The following is a 20,621-nucleotide window of genomic DNA, read 5'->3' as shown; positions in this document are numbered from 1 at the left end:
GTCGGGTGACCACCTTGACAATGAAGGGGCCCTCCTAGGGTGAAGATAGCTTGTGCATCCCATTGGTCTTTTGCTTCTTGTGGAGCACTAGGTCTCTGACCATGAAGAATCGATTGTTGATGTTGTGGTTGTAGTATCTTTGCATGCTGTCAAGGTACTTCACTGTTCGAACACATGAAACCAGGCACTCCTCCTCTTGGCTGTCCAACTCAATGAGCTGGGCTTGGTTAGAGTTTTCTTCATTGTAGTTCTCCACTCTGGGTGCTCGGAAAGTGATGTCGGCTAGTAAAACAGCCTTAGAGCCAAAAACCATGAAGTATGGGGAGACGCTAGTGTTGTGATTAGGCTAGGTCCTTAGTCCCTAGACCATAGCTGGTAATTCCTTGAGCCACTTGCGGGGGTGCTCTGCTCGTTCTTGTAGAGCCTCTTCTTCAATGCGTTGAGAATTATGCTGTTGGTGCGCTCAACTTGGCCATTAGCCCTGGGGTGCTTGACTGAGACATACTTAACTGAGATGCATCTTACGTCATAGAAGTCCTAGAAATTAGCACCAGTGAATGTGGACCAATAGTCGGTGATGATGCTATTCAGCAGGCCAAACCCATGAATGATGTCGTCAAGCAGCCCGGCTGTCTTCTTTGTTGTAGCTTGGACTAGGGGTTTGTATTCGATCCACTTGGAGAATTTCTCGATGTAGACATAGACCCAGCAGAAACCTCCCTGTGCGGTCTTGAAGGGCCCGATCATATCCAGTCCCCAGCATGTGAAGGGCCAAGACACAGGAATCATTTGCAAGGATCTAGGCCAGGACATGAATTTGCTTAGCAAAAAACTAACAATTCTCACACTAGTGAACGAATGCCTCAGCATCAGCAACCGTTGAAGGCCAATAGAAACCAGCTTGGAAGGCTTTGCCAACTAGTGTTCTAGAGGAGGCGTGATTGCTGCAAGTGCTGACATGGATCTCCTTGAGTATCTTCTCACCCTCTTCCACGAAAATGCACTTATAGAGTAGCTCTCCCTTGGTGTTTTTGCGATATAACTTTCCTTTGACTAGGATGCAATGCTTGTTGTGATGAGTGAGGCATCCTCTCTCTATGTTGTCACCTAGGACATCTACAATGTGAGGTATTTGATGAAAGGTTCACTCCTATCACTGCTCAAGCCTAGGATCGATGCGACCAGCGGCTTGGCAGGTGGCTTTTCTTCAATGCCTTCTTGCCCCTACTTGATGGATGGCATTACTAGGTCCAAGATGAACACTCTAGCTAGAACTTCAGCCTAGGTTGACCCTAACTTTGATAGCCTATCGGCAGCTTGGTTGTCAGCCCGGGCCACATGGTGGTACTCGATGCCGTAGAACTTGTCTTCTAACTTTCTTAGCGTGGCACAGTAAGCGTCCATCTTCTCATTGGTGCAATTCCAATCCTTGTTGAGCTGATTGATCATGAGTGCGGAGTCACTGTACACCTGGAGGCATTTAACACCGAGCTCGATAGCTATATGGAGACCATGAAGTGTCACCTCGTATTTAGCGGTATTATTGGATGCTCGAAAGTGTAGGTGAAGGACATAGCAAAGCTTATCCCTCAATGGCGAGATGAAATATACACCTACCCCAGCGCTATCGAGGTTGAGAGACCCGTCAAAGTACATGATCCAGTGCTCAGGGTGGTCGACCGAGATAGGAGTCTACATATCCATCCACTCCATGATGAAGTTGGCGAAAGCCTATGACTTGATCATGTGGTGAGGCCTAAAGTCGATGGTATAGGTGTCAAGCTCGACCGCCCATTTAATGATGTGGCCACTGGCTTCCTTGTTGCGGAGGATGTCGTCGAGTGGGTACTCAGTGACTACCGCTATGTGGTAGGTGTCAAAGTAGTGACGAAGCTTCCAGGATGTGATCAAGATGGTGTACAGTTGCTTCTGGACCTAGGGGTAGCGAGTCCTAGACTCATTTTAGACCTTGCTGATGAAGTATACTGGGCTCTGGACTTTGTATGCATGTCCAGCCTCTTCTCATTCAACAACAATGGTGGTGTTGACTACCCGGTTGGTCGCTGTGATGTAGATTAGTAGGGTTTCATCCTTTTGGGGGCAATCATGATTGGAGGTGTCATGAGGAACCGCTTGAGCTCGGTGAATTCCTTGTCAGCGTCCTCCAACTAGACAAATTTCTCTTGAGCCTTGAGTAGCTTGAAGAAGGGGAGTCCCATTTCGCCTAGATGGGATATGAAACGACTTAAAGCCGCCATGCACCCTATTAGCTTCTGGATATCCTTGACGCAGGTAGGTGGCTTCATGTTGGTCACCGCCGCTATCTTCTCTGGGTTAGCTTCGATGCTGCGGCAACTGACGATGTTTCTGTAACAACCCAAAAATCCAAACACTAAAAATACCAACTACAAAATTTTTCCTAAGAACTCCCATGTGATGATGAGTGACATTGTAGGAGCCAACCCTAAGTGTTGCATTAGAAGTAACCCAACCAGGCAATTTCATGAGCATGGCATGTCATTTGTTATCATGTTTATTTAAATACTGACAAATAAAGTGTTGCATACATTGTTAACTCAAATTGTGATTTGGATTTCCATTTGCTTTATGTTATGTTTAACAACTCCTCTAAAGAAATACACCATGAAGTAATTAATACTCAAATCAGAGAATAAAGGTTTAAGGAGAAAACTAATTCTATTCTTGTATAACAAAACTACACCTAATTTTTGTTATACAAAATAGATAAATAAATTCCTAATATATATATATATATAAATGATATGAGCATCAAATCTAAAAGGTACACCAATTTGGAATTCAAATTTCAAACCAAATTTGAATTCAAACAAAGGGGAAGAAAAGAAAAACAAAAAGCAAAAGTCTAAGCCAGCCCAAGCAACCAACCGGCCTAGACTCGCCTTCTGGCTTTGCTGGCCCACGCACAGCTGCAGCAGGCTAGCCCACGAGCTCACGCAGGCCCAGTAAGATAGCCAGTGCACTGCCCATGCCCATGTGCCTCCCCGCCTTCCCTTGCTGCCGCTGCCACACGGGTCTCGCACGTCAGCCGCACGATAGCCATAGTGTCTTCTTCCTCCCCCCCCCCCCCCGACCGCTCATGCCAATTCCCTTCTCCGACCAAGCCCCGACAGTGCTGGTAGGTGCGGGCTAAGGGTCACACTGGGAGTATGACCCTGTCTCCCCCTTGGCGCCATGCCCACGCAACCTCCACGCCAACCACCCTAGCCTGCGATGCCGTTCGATGCCGATAGCGCATCACTAGCCGTCCGCCATTGGAGCTTGGAGTTCGGCTATAAAGCCCCGACCCCGGGTGCCCTAGAGCTCTCCCATCGCCCCACCGCCACTTGGTGGCCATCCATTGTGCACCCAAGCTAAGAGAGAAGAGGGATAGAGGGAGAAGAAGGAGCGCCCGATGCCACTGGTGTCGCCGGAGCAGAGGACGTCGCCTCGATCAAGCATGTTGACGCCACGACGCTGCACTGCACTGCGCTACTTCCGGAGCTACATGGCTGCAACTCACCACTACGTCACCATCCCATCTTCCACGACACTTACGGTGAGCCCCCAGTTCTTCCCCTGCTCGCCGCCGGACATCGCTACTCCGGCCATGGTGCTCCACACCATGAGCGCATAGGCCAAGGCCATCCCCGGCCTTTGGGTACACAAGCATGGCCCACTCACGCGCACACCCATGACCATCTCCTAGCCCTTGGACACCATCGCTATGCATGTGCTCGCCGCGCTCGCAACACCATCGTTGTGGCGTGGCCACCGCTGGTGCACCCAGCCGCCTCGCCGAACTCGAACGCAACCGTAGAGGAACACCGTGATGCCTGGAGGACTACCGTGTAGACTGTAACCCCGTTAGCCGACCATAGCGCCCTGGCCATGGGCACCGGACCTCGGCCGAAGCTCCGCCGTGCACCGCCACCGCGGCCAGCCAACTGGAGCCGTCCAGCCACCTTGCTAGCTTCACCAAGGCACCTACCAAGGTAAGGCCAAGCTGTTGCCCACCTTAGTTGAACACCCACGCCGCTGGAAGGGGCCCACCGATGAGCACTGCCACACCGAGCCGCCATTCATTGTGGCCAAAGACCTAGGGAGCCCTGGCCACCACCTAGACCCCATCACTATGTTCGCCGAAGCCTAGTGAAGCATTCCCCCACCTTGATTGGACGCCAGTGCCTATGACAGGGCTCGCTGACGAGGCACGCCGTCGGTGGGAGCACAGCCACGGGAGAAACAGGGGAAACTCCCCTCGTCGGCCACCCGCGCATGAACCCGGTGCTCATAGACCGTGCCTGAGGAAAGAGAGGTAGGCTTGGTCCACCATGCACCCTACCTTAGGTCCATAGACCAGCGCCTCTTGGTCCACTGTGAGCCATGCTCATGCCCACAGCCGTAGACCACAGCCCAGTGGAGGCCCAAGGTTGTGACGTGGCTGCGTCATAGCCTGCCACGTGTCCGAGTCGGCCTGGCCCAGACCGGTCCAACCTGAGCCCACCAAAGCCCATTTGAGACCCGGCCCATGTTGACCATTGACCGGTCAATGTTGACCATTGACCTGGCCCCACAAGTCAGTGACACAGACACTATGGGCCCACATGTTAGATGATGATGTCATGCTGACGTCACACTGGACACACACGTTAGAAGCCAACACAGCCGGGGTGACATCATGCTGACATCACGATGACATTAGCTACTGATGTCAGCAGCCCAGGCTCCACATGTCAGTGACTCTGACCGTTGACCGTTGACTCGCTCGTTGACTGACGTTGACTTTGACCGGACCCACATGTTAGTGACCCAAGAGCCCCTGGACCCACCTATTAGAACTGGCGACATTGCTGACGTCAGCTGGACCCCACCTGTCAGCTCAGAACCGAGATGATGATGTCATGCTGACGTCAGCGTGACACGTGTCAGCCCAGGATTAATTCAGCCTTTTTCCATTTTTAGAAATGATTTAAACTTCAAAAATTCATAACTAATTCATATGACCTCAGAAAAATACGAAACTAGGACCAAAATTCATCTAAAATCAAGCTCTACGCAATGAACCCATGTTTGAGTGCATTTGGCTCTTTTGAATTTTCATTGCTTCTTTGTGCTATTCTATAGATGTCGCGAACGCGACTATAATGCAATCGATGCAGACTCAGAGAAGAACCCGACGGACGAGGATCGTGAGTACTATGAGCAGAATGGAGATGACTACACTAAAGGTGCCACATCCCACCCAATCTCATAGCACCTATTATGCATGGCCAATATAGAACTGCTATTGCTTTACTTTACTGTTGTAATCATGCTATGGTAGGACTTGTATGGTAGTATGCTTACTTGATGGCCTTACCTTGACGCAACATTGCCCCTACATACCCCGCTATTAGGCTAGACACATGCTTACTGCTATATATTTCATTACTTATACTTCTACTACGCTTATACTATATGCGTGGTGGAAACTGGTGTTATCTGGACTATGGGGAGAGTGCTGCGTGTGTGACTTGGGTGTGTGGAGGGTGAGGGTTGTGTCGACCAAGTTGGAGTATACGACGAGCCTGGGGCAAGTCATGCCGTGTGGTGCTACCTGGGCACCCCTGGAATGGATACCTGTGGTGGGTAAATGGTATATGAGGTGGACCTGGGTGTGAACCTGTGATGGGAGGAGCCCAGGATGGAGGTGCTGTGGTGGCATGATAAATGGAAACCCTGATGGAGACATTCTGGCTTGGTCATCCTAAAGGACTTACTAGTACTTAGATTCACCAGGAAGCCTTACGTACCACTCACCCTATATGGTGTGGGATGGCTGGACTACTTGGTAGGATATTGCCACTACTGCTAGGTTGATAGCAGACAGTGTAAGGAGGTATGGGGCGTAGAGGATTTCCCCCACACCCTTTCGAGACTTCATGGAGACCTTGTGGACCTGGCTCATGACTCACAGTTTCAGCCACCCCAGACTAGACTTGGGGTGAACCAGGGCTGAATGGTAGAGTGGCATTATCCTAGGCCAGCAAGCGGCTGGTATTAGCCCAGTTGACGATGGTCACCGAGGAAGGTAGATCTTGTGGTTATGTGAAACCTCTATGGAGTGTATGGTTGATCGATCGATATATGTGCCGACTTGTCAGCTATGGACCTTTCCTGGGTTTCGCTTAAACTAGATAATGAGATGAGTCCTTCTCTTCTTCCCCCGTGAGAGAGTATCGGTCGTAGCCAGGGGCTACAGGCCTTGAGATAGTGCCGAAGGGGAGTTGGCCTATTGACTGAGCGATGGTATGGTTATGGTATGGTGATGGTGTGGTGATGGTGGTATATCGATCCCAAGATCGAAACCTGGCTCTAGAATGGAAAAGGGGTGGATTATGTGTGGGAATGGTGTTAAAACTGGACAAACTACTATTATATACTTGATATGCTATTGCATAGAAAACCCCAGCCTTATAGGTTCCTTTTGATTATATCCAACTTGCATCCAATTTCCACAAAGCAATGCTCATAGGGTTGGAAGTGGCCAGTACAAATCGTACTGATAAATTTTAGCACATAGGTTCTACTGAGGAGTTTAGCTCCGAGGAGTTTGATGGTTGAGGGGTTCATGCCTACGCTCGAGTTTGGCGATCTTATCTTCAAGCTGTTCTGAATGAATGCTACTTTTAATTCCATCAATGCGGCGATGTAATAATTTATGTAATTCCACACTATTTGTACTCTGATATTATCGTTGTATAGATGTGATATTCGACTGGAAATTGGGTAATATGATCTACAACGGTCTTATTACACTTCGACGCTGTGGATTTCCCTTCGCAGAAATTAGGGTTGCTTCAGTTGGTATCAGAGCCATACTTGACCATAGGATGAAACCCTTAGAAATGGACGATAGAATAGGACGTGAACAACCCATCTTTCGGTTATATACCGACCCTGCATTTACTTTTATGCAAGGCTTATCTATTTATGGACCTGCTAACACCTATTCCTTAAAACATGCAGATGGCAACGAATGTCGACTGGCCGTCTCTAGGACCGCTACCTCTAGACCATGCCAAGCTTAGCTTCGACCTACGTGAGCTCAGGGGTTTTGCATAGACCCTCTGCCGAGTTCTTGTCATGTTAGGTGTCCCCGACGAGCTTGTCAAGGTCACCTACACTAGGAAGCTAGCCTAGGAAGGAGGAATTGAAGGACCGATTGTCACCTCAGTCGAGTTCCCAGCTAGCACTACCTTACCTTCTGTCCTAGCTTTCACTGAGTTGTCTATAGAGGCCATGATCGAGGAGGGACTGCAAGCTATCTCACACAAGGCACTTCGTAGAGTGATGAGGGACCACTACGAGCACCTAAAGATGATAGAGTTTTGTCTACTTCCCTAGGCCCTCAACCTCAGCCTTACCCCTAGTGAGCAAAGCTTTGTAGCTGGCAGAGTTATCTTTGTTAAGGAGGACAGATGCCTTCGTGTCTTAGCTATTCACCTACTAGAGCAGGATAGGTACGTGACCCAGCTAGAGTAGAGGAGACATTAGGACCAGGCCCTTCTGTGGGAGTACTAGGAGCAAGACTCGCAGGGAGCGTAGGAGCGAGCTAGTCTGCTCAAGACAGTTGCCAAGCTATAGGATGAACTCAACCATCGTGAAGAAGTCCACAGAACCGAGGTCATAGACTTACAGGACAAAGCCACTGACCTAGGCAATAGGAACTGCTACCTCGATAGCAAGGTCTTGGAGTTGCAAAGAGAGTTGGACGACAAGAAGGCTGAGTTCAACCATAGAGGAGATAGAGAGAGATCCAAGGGGATTGATATGCTGAAGATCCAATCTCGGAACAAGACCATGACTCAAGAGCTAGAGAAGTTCAGGAAGAAGGTCATTCGCAACTAGGGTCACCTGATCGAGGCACTCAGGCAGAGCGAGTTCCTACAGGACAAGTGTGAGAGGACATGGTAGGCTTGGCAGAAGTCTGATAGGAAGCACCTCAGGGAGATGAAGGGAATGTGGGATCAGCTGCCCAAGGAGATTCACAGCAAGACAAAGCCTAGGATAGAGGAGTTTGAGTTAGCCCTGACTTGCCTCAACCTAGACACCTGCCCTACCCTACCTAGAGCCAAGCCTACTGAGGAGCTCGCCGAGGCCTTGAAGTACGTGTCCCAACTTCACAAGTCTGACGAGGAGATCGAGATCGAGAACAGTCGTATCCCAGCTACGGTGTATGAGTTAGAGTAGAATGACCCTGCATGGTCAAGAGTCATGTCAGTAGCTTCCGTAAGTCATACCCCATGATGTACCCCTTATGAGATGTATTATGAGACATTATGCATAGTACGATTCTCGCATGTCTTCAAGTGTAGCTACTAGAGATGATGCTATGTAATAAAACCCATGTAATGAATGTTTTGGATCTTATTGCATCTTATGGATCTTACTGCTTCTTTGTAATGAGTGTTGGATAGTATAAATGTTTTTCTTTAAATCATCAAAATCATGTAATCATATTGAATTATAAGCACTTCTGGCACAAGCACTAAATTCTCTATGATCCGTGTTGCAGATGCCGAACCGCCAATCTAATCGCCTAATGAACCGTGGACGTGCGCCCACCCCTGAACCAGTCCAACCAAATGGGGGGTGTGGTGGCAACAACCGTGGCTGTGGCCATGGCTATGGACATGGAGGGATACCCTTCCACCTAGAGAATACCTCACTGCCTGAGGAGAACATTCCACCACCACCACCACCGAACCTGGCAGAAGTGATGGCACAATAGACCCAGCTTCTTGCAGCTCTTGTTGAAGGAGCAAACCATCGCTAGGGAGGTCAGCTGAATGACTTCCAAAGGAAGCTAGAGGGATTTCTGAAGCTAAGGCCACCTACCTATGATGGCACTAACCCTGACCCGCTTGTGGCCGATGACTGGCTCAAGGAGATGGAGAAGAAGCTTGACCTTACTACTTTCATCGACGATGAGTGTGTTGGAGCAGCCGCACACCAGCTCATAGGTGTAGCACGCGCCTAGTGGGACAGTTTTAGCGATTCCCATGAGGACCCTACCAATGTCTCGTGGGATGAGTTCACCAAAGCATTCACTGAGTATCACATTCCCAAGTGTATCATGGAGGCCAAAGCCGAGGAGTTCCGTAACATCAAGATGGGAAAGGATAGGGTGACTGAGTACACTACTCGTTTCACCAACCTTCTACGCTATGCACCTTCCTATGTTGTGAACTCTAAGAAGGAGAAGCTGTACTATTATCGCAAGAGACTTAACCCGCACATCAAGCTGAAGTTTGGCGGTATTGAGAGTAACACATTACGTGCTCTGGTGGATCACTGCATCCAGATCGAGAAAGATCACGCTGAATCTAGAGAAGAGTACAGGGAGAGGAAGCGTAAGCCTGAGGAGTCCTTCTGTGGACGTGATCATAAGAGGTTCCGCAGAGATGCACCATCTAGGGAACGCTCTCGCCACAATAGGGATGACAACCCTGGATCGAGTAGGGGTAGTGGAGGCTACACCGCCAAATACTCCTGCCCTGCTCAGGATAGTTGCACCTAGGACAGTTATGCTTAGGACCGCAACACTCAGGACTATTTCAACCATTCCCGCTCTATGAATGAATGCCCAGCATAGAACCGCTCTGCACCAAGCACTAGAAACTAGAAGGCACCCGCGCCAACCCCTACAGGCAGTGTGCCTTTCACTTGCTTCGCTTGTGGCCAACCATGTCACAAAGCCACTGAGTGCCCACAGAACTCAGCTGCTCAGAAGTCTTAGTTCAAGGGATCTGCTACCCATGGTTGTCTCAACCATCTGGATGTCGAGGAAGCACAGGCTACCCCTAACATTGTGTACGGTATGTTTTTAGTTAATGGCAATACTGCATCAGTTCTATTTGACTCCAGAGCAACTTGCTCTTACATATCATCCAAGTTTGCATAAGAACATGACCTGCCTGTAACCCCACGTGAAAAGCCTATCATCACCAGTTCACCTTTAGGAGACCTAAAATGCACCCACATCTATAAGGGAGTGAGTCTTACCATTGAAGGTCTCATCTTTAAAGCCGACCTAACCCTGTTACCTTCCACTAACCTAGATGTCATCTTAGGTATGGATTGGTTAACCATTCACCAAGGTATCATATCATGTTCACCTAGATATGTCCAAGTGACCCACCCATCAGGCCAAGTCATTAGATGTGAACCCTAATCTAGAAAGTCCACATCTATCCTGTGTGCCCTTAAAGCCAGTTTAGAATCATAGAAAGAGGAGAAGATAGCTCATGATGTGCCTGTGGTCAGAGACTATCCTGATGTATTCCCTGAAGAATTACCGGGTATGCCACCAGACCATGATGTAGAGTTCATCATTGATCTCTTGCCAGGAATAGGACCCATTGCCAAGAGACCCTATCGCATGTTAGTTGATGAACTGGCCAAGCTCAAGAAATAGCTTGATGAGCTCATCTCGAAGGGATATATCAGACCTAGTGCTTCACCCTAGGGATCCCCTATTCTGTTTGTTAAGAAGAAGGATGGCTCGATGAGAATGTGCATTGATTACCGGAACTTGAACGCAGTCACCATCAAGAACAAGTACCCCTGCCAAGAATTGATGATCTACTTGATCAGCTTTGAGGTGCCAAGTATTTCTCCAAGATTGATCTCAAATCTGGCTATCATCAGATGAAGATTCGAGAGAGTGGCATCCCAAAGACAGCTTTTGTGACTAGGTATGGGCAGTTTGAGTTCACCATGGTGTCCTTTGGACTCACAAATGCTTCTGTATACTTCATGAACATGATGAATAAGGTTTTCATGGAGGAACTGGATAAGTTCGTGGTAGTATTCATTGATGACATCCTTGTCTATTCATCCACCATGGAGGAACACGAACATCATCTGAGAACAGTGCTTGAGAAACTAGCCCAACATCAGCTCTACGCAAAGTTCAGCAAATGCGAATTTTGGCTACAAGAAGTTGCCTTCTTGGGCCATGTATTATTAGCTAAAGGTGTCATAGTTGACCTAGCCAAGATTGAAGTTGTGAAAGAGTGGGATCAGCCCCGTAATGTGACAAAAGTCAGAAGCTTCTTGGGATTGGCTGGATATTATCGTTGATTCATTGAGAACTTCTCCAAGATAGCCCGTCTAATGACAAACCTTCTGAAGAAGACTAAGGAGTTCAAATGGATGCCCGAGTGCGAACAAAGCTTCTAGGAATTGAAACAGAAGCTTACCACAACTCCTGTGCTAGCATTGCCTGATATCAGCAAAGATTTTGTGGTCTATTGTGATGCATCCCATCAAGGACTTGGTTGTGTACTGATGCAAGATGGAAGAGTGATAGCATATGCATCTCGACAGTTGAAAGAACACGAGAACCATTACCCAACCCATGATCTTGAGTTAGAAGCAGTGGTGCATGCCTTGAAGATCTAGAGGCACTACTTGATAGGCAACAAGTGTGATATCTATACGGATCACAAGAGCTTGAAGTACTTTTTCACTCAAGAAGATCTAAATATGAGGCAACGCCAATGGCTAGAATTGATCAAGGACTATGACCTAGAAATTCACTATCCTCCGGAAAAAGCTAATGTAGTCACAGATGCTCTCAGTCACAAGAGTTACTATCACACCTTGATCACTGAATCCGTACCACCCGAGCTCAAGGAAGAGATTGATGATTTTCAACTAGAGATACTACCGCATGGCTTGTTTAATGAGCTCCGCATACAGTATGATCTCATAGATCGTATCCGTCAAGCTCAGAAAGTTGTGAAGAGATCAAATATCTCCATGGTCTGATGAAACTAGGCTACAAGACCAACCACCAAGAAGATGAACAAGGAACCATTCGGTTCAAGAATAGAATATGTGTTCCATCTAACCTAGTACTACGAGGGGAAATTCTATCAGAAGCTCACGATTCCAAGTACTATATTCACCCTGGAGGTCCAAAGATGTATCAAGATGTGAAGAAACACTTTTGGTGGAAAGACATGAAGACGGACATTGCAGGACATGTGGCACATTGTGACACCTGCAATAGAGTCAATGCTAAACATCAAAGGCCTATAGGATTGCTAAAGCCTTTTGATGTTCCCGAGTGGAAGTGGGAGAGCATATCCATGGATTTCATAGTTGGATTGCCCTGTTTGCAGAAAGGCAATGATTCCATCTGGGTGATTATTGATTGCTTGACCAAGATTGCTCACTTTGTACTAGTTAAGACCAAGACCAATGCTGAAAAATTAGCAGATCTATATATTGAGCATATCCTCAGACTGCATGGAGCTCCTTCTAGCATTGTATCTGATTGTGGTCCTCAGTTTGTGTCCCGATTCTAGGAAGATCTGCACAAGTCCATTGGAACCAAACTTGATTTCAGTATTGCTTATCACCCATAGATAGATGGACAGACAGAGCGAGTAAACCAGATCTTAGAAGACATGCTTCGCGCTAGTGTACTAAATTATGGCTCTAACTGGGAGAAATGCCTACCCTATGTAGAGTTCTCTTACAACAACAGCTACCAAGCCAGTATTAAGATGTCATCATTTGAAGCTCTGTATGGCAGACCATGTAAGACACCTCTGATGTGGTCCCAACCAGGAGAAAGATCATTCTTTGACTCTGCCAAGATTCAGGATGCAGAAGAAGGAGTTGCGCAAGTAAAGGAGAATTTGAGAATTGCTCAAAGTCGATACAAGAGTTATGCTGACAAAAGGAGAAGAGAACTTGAGTTCAACATGGGAGATCTCGTCTATCTCAAGGTATCCCCGCTATGTGGAACTATTAGATTCCATGTGAAAGGAAAGCTTGCCCCTAGATTTGTTGGCCCATACAAGATTTGCAAGAGGATTGGAAAGCTCGCCTACAAACTTGAGCTACCCGAGGAATTGATGGGTGTACATCCTGTATTCCAAGTCTCATAGCTATGCAAGTGTTTGAGAGTGCCCGATGAAGTAGTTCCAATGGATACACTTGACATACAAGATACACTTGAGTATAAAGAACATCCTATCAGAATTCTGGGCAGAGATACCAAAGAGACCCGAAGCAAGACTATTCCTATGTGCAAGATCCAATGGAGCAATCACACAGAGAGAGAAGCAACATGAGAGAAAGAGTCTGACCTCCGGCTACACTATCCTTATCTTTTCAAAGAGTACGTTATGCTTTAATCTCAAGGACGAGATTCTGTTAAGGGGGTAGGACTGTAACAACCCAAAAATCCATACACTAAAAATACCAACTACAAAATTTTTCCTAAGAACTCCCATGTGATGATGAGTGACATTGTAGGAGCCAACCCTAAGTGTTGCATTAGAAGTAACCCAACCAGGCAATTTCATGAGCATGGCATGTCATTTGTTATCATGTTTATTTAAATACTAACAAATAAAGTGTTGCATACATTGTTAACTCAAATTGTGATTTGGATTTCCATTTGCTTTATGTTATGTTTAACAACTCCTCTAAAGAAATACACCATGAAGTAATTAATACTCAAACCAGAGAATAAAGGTTTAAGGAGAAAACTAATTCTATTCTTGTATAACAAAACTACACCTAATTTTTGTTATACAAAATAGATAAATAAATTCCTAATATATATATAAATGATATGAGCATCAAATCTAAAAGGTACACCAATTTGGAATTCAAATTTCAAACCAAATTTGAATTCAAACAAAGGGGAAGAAAAGAAAAACCAAAAGGAAAAGTCTAAGCCAGCCCAAGCAACCAACCGGCCCAGACTCGCCTTCTGGCTTCGCTGGCCCACGCACAGCTACAGCAGGCCGGCCCACGAGCTCATGCAGGCCCAGCAAGATAGCTAGCGCACTGCCCACACCCACGCGCCTCCCCGCCTTCCCTTGCTGCTACTGCCACATGGGCCCTGCACATCAGTCGCACGATAGCCACAATGTCTTCTTCCTCCCCCCGACCACTCATGTCGATTCCCTTCTCCGACCAAGCCCCGATAGCGCTGGCAGGTGCGGGCCAGGGGTCACGCTGGGAGCATGACCCTGTCTCCCCCTTGGCGCCACGCCCACACAACCTCCATGCCAACCACCCTAGCCCGCGATGCAGTTCGATGCCGACAGCGCATCACCAGCCGTCCACCATTGGAGCTTGGAGTTCGGCTATAAAGCCCCAGCCCCGGGTGCCCTAGAGCTCTCCCATCGCCCCACCGCCACTTGGTGGCCATCCACTGCGCACCCAAGCCAAGAGAGAAGAGGGATAGAGGGAGAAGAAGGAGCGCCCGACGCCACTGGTGTCACCAGAGCAGAGGACGTCGCCCCGATCAAGCACGCTGACGCCACCACACTGCACTGCACTGTGCTGCTTCTAGAGCTACACGGCCACAACTTGCCACTGCGTCACCATCCCATCTTCCATGACACCTACAGTGAGCCCCCAGTTCTTCCCCTGCTCGTCGCCAGACATCGCTACTCCAGCCATGGCGCTCCACACTGTGAGCGCATAGGCCAAGGCCATCCCTGGCCTCTGGGTACACAAGCACGGCCCACTCATGCGCACACCCATGACCATCTCCTAGCCCCTGGACACCATCACTGTGCACGCGCTCACCGCGCTCGCAACGCCGCCATCGTGGCATGGCCACCGCTGGCGCACCCAGCCGCCTCGCCGGACTCGGACACAGCCGTAGAGGAACACTGTGACGCCCAGAGGACTGCCGTGTAGACCGTAACCCCGTTAGCTGACCACAGCGCCCTGGCCATGGGCACCGGACCTCGGCCGGAGCTCCACCGTGCACCGCCATCGCGGCCAGCCAACTGGAGCCATCCAGCCACCTTGCTAGCTTCACTAGGGCTCCCACCAAGGTAAGGCCGAGCTGTTGCCCACCTTAGTTGAACATCCACACCGCTAGAAGGGGCCCGCTGATGAGCACCGCCACGCCGAGCCGTCGTTCGTCATGGCCAGAGACCTAGGGAGCCCTGGCCACCACCTAGATCCCATCACTATGTTCGCTGAAGCCTAGTGAAGCGTTCCCCCACCTTGATTGGATGCCAGCACCTATGGCAAGGCTCGCCGACGAGGCACGCCACCGGCGGGAGCATAGTCGCAGGAGAAATAGGGGAAACTCCCCTCGCCGGCCACCCGCGCATGAACCCGGTGCTCATAGACCATGCTCGAGGAAAGAGAGGTAGGCTTGGTCCACCATGCACCCTACCTTAGGTCCATAGACCAGCGCCTCTTGGTCCACCGTGAGCCACGCTCATGCCCACAGCCATAGACCACAGCCCAGTGGAGGCCCAAGGTTGTGACGTGGCTGCGTCACAGCCTGCCACGTGTCCGGGTCGGCCCAGCCCAGACCGGCCCAACCCGAGCCCACCAAAGTCCGTTTGAGACCCAGCCCATGTTGACCGTTGACCTAGCCCCACAAGTTAGTGACACAGACACTATGGGCCCACATGGCAGATGATGACATCATGCTGACGTCACACTGGACCCACACGTCAGAAGCCAACACAGCCGGGGGTGACGTCATGCTGACGTCACGATGACATCAGCTGCTGACGTCAGCAGCCCAGGCCCCACATGTTAGTGACTCTGACCGTTGACCGTTGACTCACCTGTTGACTGACGTTGACTTTGATCGGACCCACATGTTAGTGACCCAAGAGCCCCTAGAGCCACCTGTCAGAACTGATGACGTTGCTGATGTCATGCTGACGTCAGCTGGACCCCACTTGTCAGCTCGAAACCAAGATGATGATGTCATGCTGACATCAGCATGCCACATGGACCAACCACAGCGTGACACGTGTCAGCCCAGGATCAATTCAGCATTTTTCCATTTTCAGAAATGATTTAAACTTTAGAAATTCATAACTAATTCATATGACCTCAGAAAAATACAAAACTAGGACCAAAATTCATCTAAAATCAAGCTCTACGCAATGAACCTATGTTTGAGTGCATTTGGCTCTTTTGAATTTTCATTGCTTCTTTGTGCTATTCTATAGATGTCGTGAACGCGACTATAATGCAATCGATGCAGACTCGGAGAAGAACCCGACGGACGAGGATTGTGAGTACCGTGAGGAGAACGGAGATGACTACACTGAAGGTGCCACATCCCACCCAATCTCATAGCACCTATTACGCATGGCTAATATAGAACTGCTATTGCTTTACTTTACTGTTGTAATCATGCTATGGTAGGACTTGTATGGTAGTATGCTTACTTGATGGCCTTACCTTGACGCAACATTGCCCCTACATACCCCGCTATTAGGCTAGACACACGCTTACTGCTATATATTTCATTACTTATACTTCTACTACGCTTATACTATATGCGTGGTGGAAACTGGTGTTATCTGGACTATGGGGAGAGTGCCGCGTGTGTGACTTGGGTATGTGGAGGGTGAGGGTTGTGTCAACCAAGTTGGAGTATATGACGAGCCTGGGGCAAGTCATGCCGTGTGGTGCTACCTGGGCACCCCTGGAATGGATACCTGTGGTGGGTAAACGGTATATGAGGTGGACCTAGGTGTGAACCTATGATGGGAGGAGCCCAGGATGGAGGTGCTGTGGTGGCACAATAAATGGAAACCCTGATGGAGACATTCTGGCTTGGTCATCCTAAAGGACTTACTAGTACTTAGATTCACCAAGAAGCCTTATGTACCACTCGCCCTATATGGTGCGGGACGGCTGGACTACTTGGTAAGATATTGCCACTACTGCTAGGTTGATAGCGGACAGTGTAAGGAGGTATGGGGCGCAGAGGATTTCCCCCACACCCTTTCGAGACTTCATGGAGACCTTGTGGACCTGGCTCATGACTCACAGTTTCAGCCACCCCAGACTAGACTTGGGGTGAACGAGGGCTGAATGGTAGAGTGGCATTATCCTAGGCTAGCAAGCGACCGGTATCAGCCCAGTTGACGACGGTCAGCGAGGAAGGCAGATCTTGTGGTTATGTGAAACCTCTGTAGAGTGTATGGTTGATCAATCGATACATGTGCTGACTTGTCGGCTATGGACCTTTCCTGGGTTTCGCTTAAACTAGATAATGAGATGAGTCCTTCTCTTCTTCCCCCATAAGAGAGTATCGGTCGTAGCCAGGGGCTACAGGCCTTGAGAAAGTGCTGAGAGGGAGTTGGCCTATTGACTGAGCGATGGTATGGTTATGGTATGGTGATGGTGTGGTGATGGTGGTATATCGATCCCAGGATCGAAACCTGGCTCTAGAATGGAAAAGGGGTGGATTGTGTGTGGGAATGGTGTTAAAACTTGACTATACTTTTATATATACTTGATATGCTAAATGCATAGGAAACCCTAGCCTTATAGGTTCCTTTTGATTATATCCAACTTGCATCCAATTTCCACAAAGCAATGCTCATAGGGTTGGGAGTGGCCAGTACAAATCGTACTGATAAATTTTGGCACACAGGTTCTGCTGAGGAGTATAGCTCCGAAGAGTTTGATGGTTGAGGGATTCTTCCTATGCTCAAGTTTGGCGATCTTATCTTCAAGCTATTCTGAATGAATGCTACTTTTGATTCCGCCAATGCGGTGATGTAATAATTTATGTAATTCCACACTATTTGTACTCTGATATTATCGTTGTATGGCTGTGATATTCGAGTAGAATTTGGGTAATATGATCTACAATGGTCTTATTACACTTCGACGCTGTGGATTTCCCTTCGTGGAAATTGGGGTCGTTTTAGTTTCCTAGCAGGATACCGGATGGAACGCCAAAAATGCACTTAGTGGGATTCAGCTTCCATCGATATACTTTTAGGGCTTTGAAAACTTTGGTGAGGTCAATGATGAGGGTGTCGGCAGTCTTAGACTTAACCACCACGCCATCGACATAAGCCTCGATGTTCTTCCCGATCTGGTCCTTGAGGCAGCGCTGGATGGCTCCTTGATAAGTTGCACCCATGATCTTGAGCCCAAAGGACATGGTCATGTAGCAATAGGCGCCGAAGGGCGTAATGAATGATGTCTTAATATGGCCTTCTTCCTTCAACGCGATTTGGTGATAACTAGAGTAGCAATCTAAAAAGTACAGGAGCTCTCAATTGGCTGTAGAATCTATGACCTTATCAATGCAAGGTAAGCCGAAGGGGTCTTTAGGGCATTGTTTGTTGAGATCGGTGTAATCAACGCACATTCTCCATTCTTTATTCTTTATTCTTTTTTCTTACAATAACTGGGTTGGCTAACCACTCCAGATGATCCACCTCTTTGATAAAGCCGGCAGCTAAAAGCTGGGTTATTTCTACCCTAATGGCCTCCTTTTTGTCCTGTGTGAAACATTGAAGCTTCTGTTTGATCGGCTTGGTGGTCACCAAGACATTTAAGGAGTGCTCGATCAGCTCCCAAGGCACGCTGGGCATGTCCACCAGTTTCCATGCAAACACATCAACATGCTCCCTTAGGAAGCTGACGAGCGTGTCTTCCAATTTGGGATCGAGGTCGGCCCCGATCCGAGTAGTCTTAGACTGGTCACCAGGGATGAGGACCACTTCATTCACCTCCTTAGACTTGGTTGACGCTCGGGCAGCCTCCATGATTGGGATCTCTAGGTCCTACGAGGAAATCTACTATGAAGACATGAGGCAGTCTTGCATGCGGATGGAGATGTCCATAGCCTCGGTGAGCATGAAGCTTTCCTTCTCGTAGGAGTAGGCGATGTCGAGGTTGGTGCTTAGGGAGAGGACCCCCTGCTCCATTGGCATCTTCAACACCAGGTACGTGTAGTGTGGCATGGCCATAAACTTGGCCAGTGCTGGTCGGCCAAGGATGGCATGGTACGTCGTGTTGAAGTCAACAACCAGGAAGTTGACGTAGTCAACGTAGAAGTGCTTGGTAGTGCCGAATTGTACCGGCAGTGTAATCTGCCCTAGAGGCAGGACGCTTTTCTAGGAATGATCCCCTAGAACAAAGAGTCCATGGGGGTAAGGTCTTCTTTCTTGATCCCTAGCTCCTCTAGGGACCCAGCGAATAGGATGTTGAGGGCACTCCCTTCATCAAAGAGGACCTTCTAGAAGCGCACATCCTTGATGATGGGATCTAGGACGAGTGGGAAATGCCTGGGGTATGGATTATCTGACCACTAGTTGGCCCTAGAGAAGGTGATTAGGTACTCCGACCAGCTGAGGTACTTGGGATCAGCGACGGGGCCATCATATGTAGCAACCGACATGACACATCGGGCTACAAGCTTCTGCTCCTACTTGCCTTCAGAGATAGCTTTCCCACCAAAGATGGTGGTGATGGTCTTGGTGGGGTCCTAGTAGGTTGGGCCCTTATCTTGCCTCATTCTCCGCCTTGACTGTCTTTGGTCTCATCATCATCATGCCATGGTTTCTTTGATGATTCACCACCGGGCGCTGTCTTTAGGCCCCTACACTCTCACATGGTGTGCTTGGCATCCTTGTGGATAGGGCATGGGCCATCTAGCAGCTTGCTAAAATCAACATCCTAGGTGCACTTGGCACGGGCATTGATGGTGTTGACGGAGTTATTAGGCAAGTGACGGTGGCCTTGTTTGCTTCTCAAGCTATCTGGGCGGTCATCACGCCGGGGCTCACGATCATCTTGGTGGCGGTCACAGTCATCATGGTGGTCTTGGTCATCACGGTGGTGGTCATGGTCGTCGTAGCGCCTGTCTTCACAATGGTCATCGTCGTGGCATTGGTGGTGAGCGAAGCAGGTAGCCCGTTCGGCTTCTTCGGTGTCAGCATACCGATTTGTTGTTTGTATTAGTTCACCACTGGTTGTGGGCCTCTTGTGATACAACTTGCCATGGAGTTGCTCATGCCGGAGTCCTTTGGTGAAAGTGGCCATGGCCTCGATGTCAATGATGATGGGAATGGAATTTCTTGTCTCCGAGAAACACCTAATGAAGTCACATAGGGACTCCTCAAAGGATTGATGAAGCTTCTCCTGGTCATACTTGGTGCCAGGCTGCTCGCATGTAGCCATGTAATTATCGGTGAATACTTTCTTGAGGTCATCCCAAGATCAGATGGAATTCTCCCATAGGTTGATGAGCCAGTTGTTCATAGACTGGTTAAGCATGATGGGTAGATAGTTTGCATGACATCTTTGTCTCTACCTGTGGCTCTCACAACAATCTCATATAGAGTTAGCCACTGAGCAAGGTTAGCCTTTCTGTCATAGGTGTTAACACCAAGAACCTTGAAACCCACAGGCCATCGGATGGCTCGGAGCCTTTCTATGAAGGGGCAAAGTCCTAATGCGCCGGTGGGAAGTGGCACTTGAAGGGCAGCAAATCCCTCATGTTTGGCATCGAATTGCTAGCGATGCTCCATCTCTGCTTCGTAGCGTGTGGACCTACTATTTTCGATGCGGCCGCAGACATCTGCACTGGCATTGATGTGATCATGAAGGTCATAAGGGAGGGGTTGATTGACGTCCTAGTTGCGGTTGCCTCCCCGACCTCCTTGGGTGCGGTGGGAGGCCATCGTGGCATGAATGAGCTTCGTAGTTACCTCTAGATCCTCTATAGACATAAGGACCTCTAGCCTGAGGTCGAGGGCCCTCAGCGCTGCGATGCTAGCCTCCTCCAT

The 20,621-nt window shown here is 48.8% G+C and overlaps 1 protein-coding gene across 1 annotated transcript; it reads right to left on the bottom strand.

Moving 5' to 3' along the window:
* Positions 1–18,629: 18,629 nt before the first annotated feature.
* Positions 18,630–20,621, bottom strand: LOC136470049 (uncharacterized). Its single transcript, XM_066468021.1, has 2 exons — positions 20,544–20,621; positions 18,630–18,947 (listed from the first exon to the last, which is right to left on the bottom strand). The coding sequence occupies exons 1-2, from the start codon at positions 20,619–20,621 to the stop codon at positions 18,630–18,632; spliced, it is 396 nt and encodes a 131-aa protein (XP_066324118.1).

The sequence above is a fragment of the Miscanthus floridulus genome, chromosome 8 (genome assembly GCF_019320115.1).
Source record: "Miscanthus floridulus cultivar M001 chromosome 8, ASM1932011v1, whole genome shotgun sequence".
NCBI classification, from domain to species: Eukaryota; Viridiplantae; Streptophyta; class Magnoliopsida; order Poales; family Poaceae; genus Miscanthus; species Miscanthus floridulus.
This window is presented reverse-complemented; position numbering and strand designations above follow the sequence as displayed.

Excerpts from the sequence above, each read along its gene's own strand:
- LOC136470049 (XM_066468021.1), bottom strand. The coding sequence starts at position 20,621 with ATGGAGGAGGCTAGCATCGCAGCGCTGAGGGCCCTCGACCTCAGGCTA. Across the intron at positions 18,948-20,543 it reads TGTCTATAGAGGATCTAGAG|AAAAGCGTCCTGCCTCTAGG; the intron begins GTAACTACGAAG and ends GATCATTCCTAG.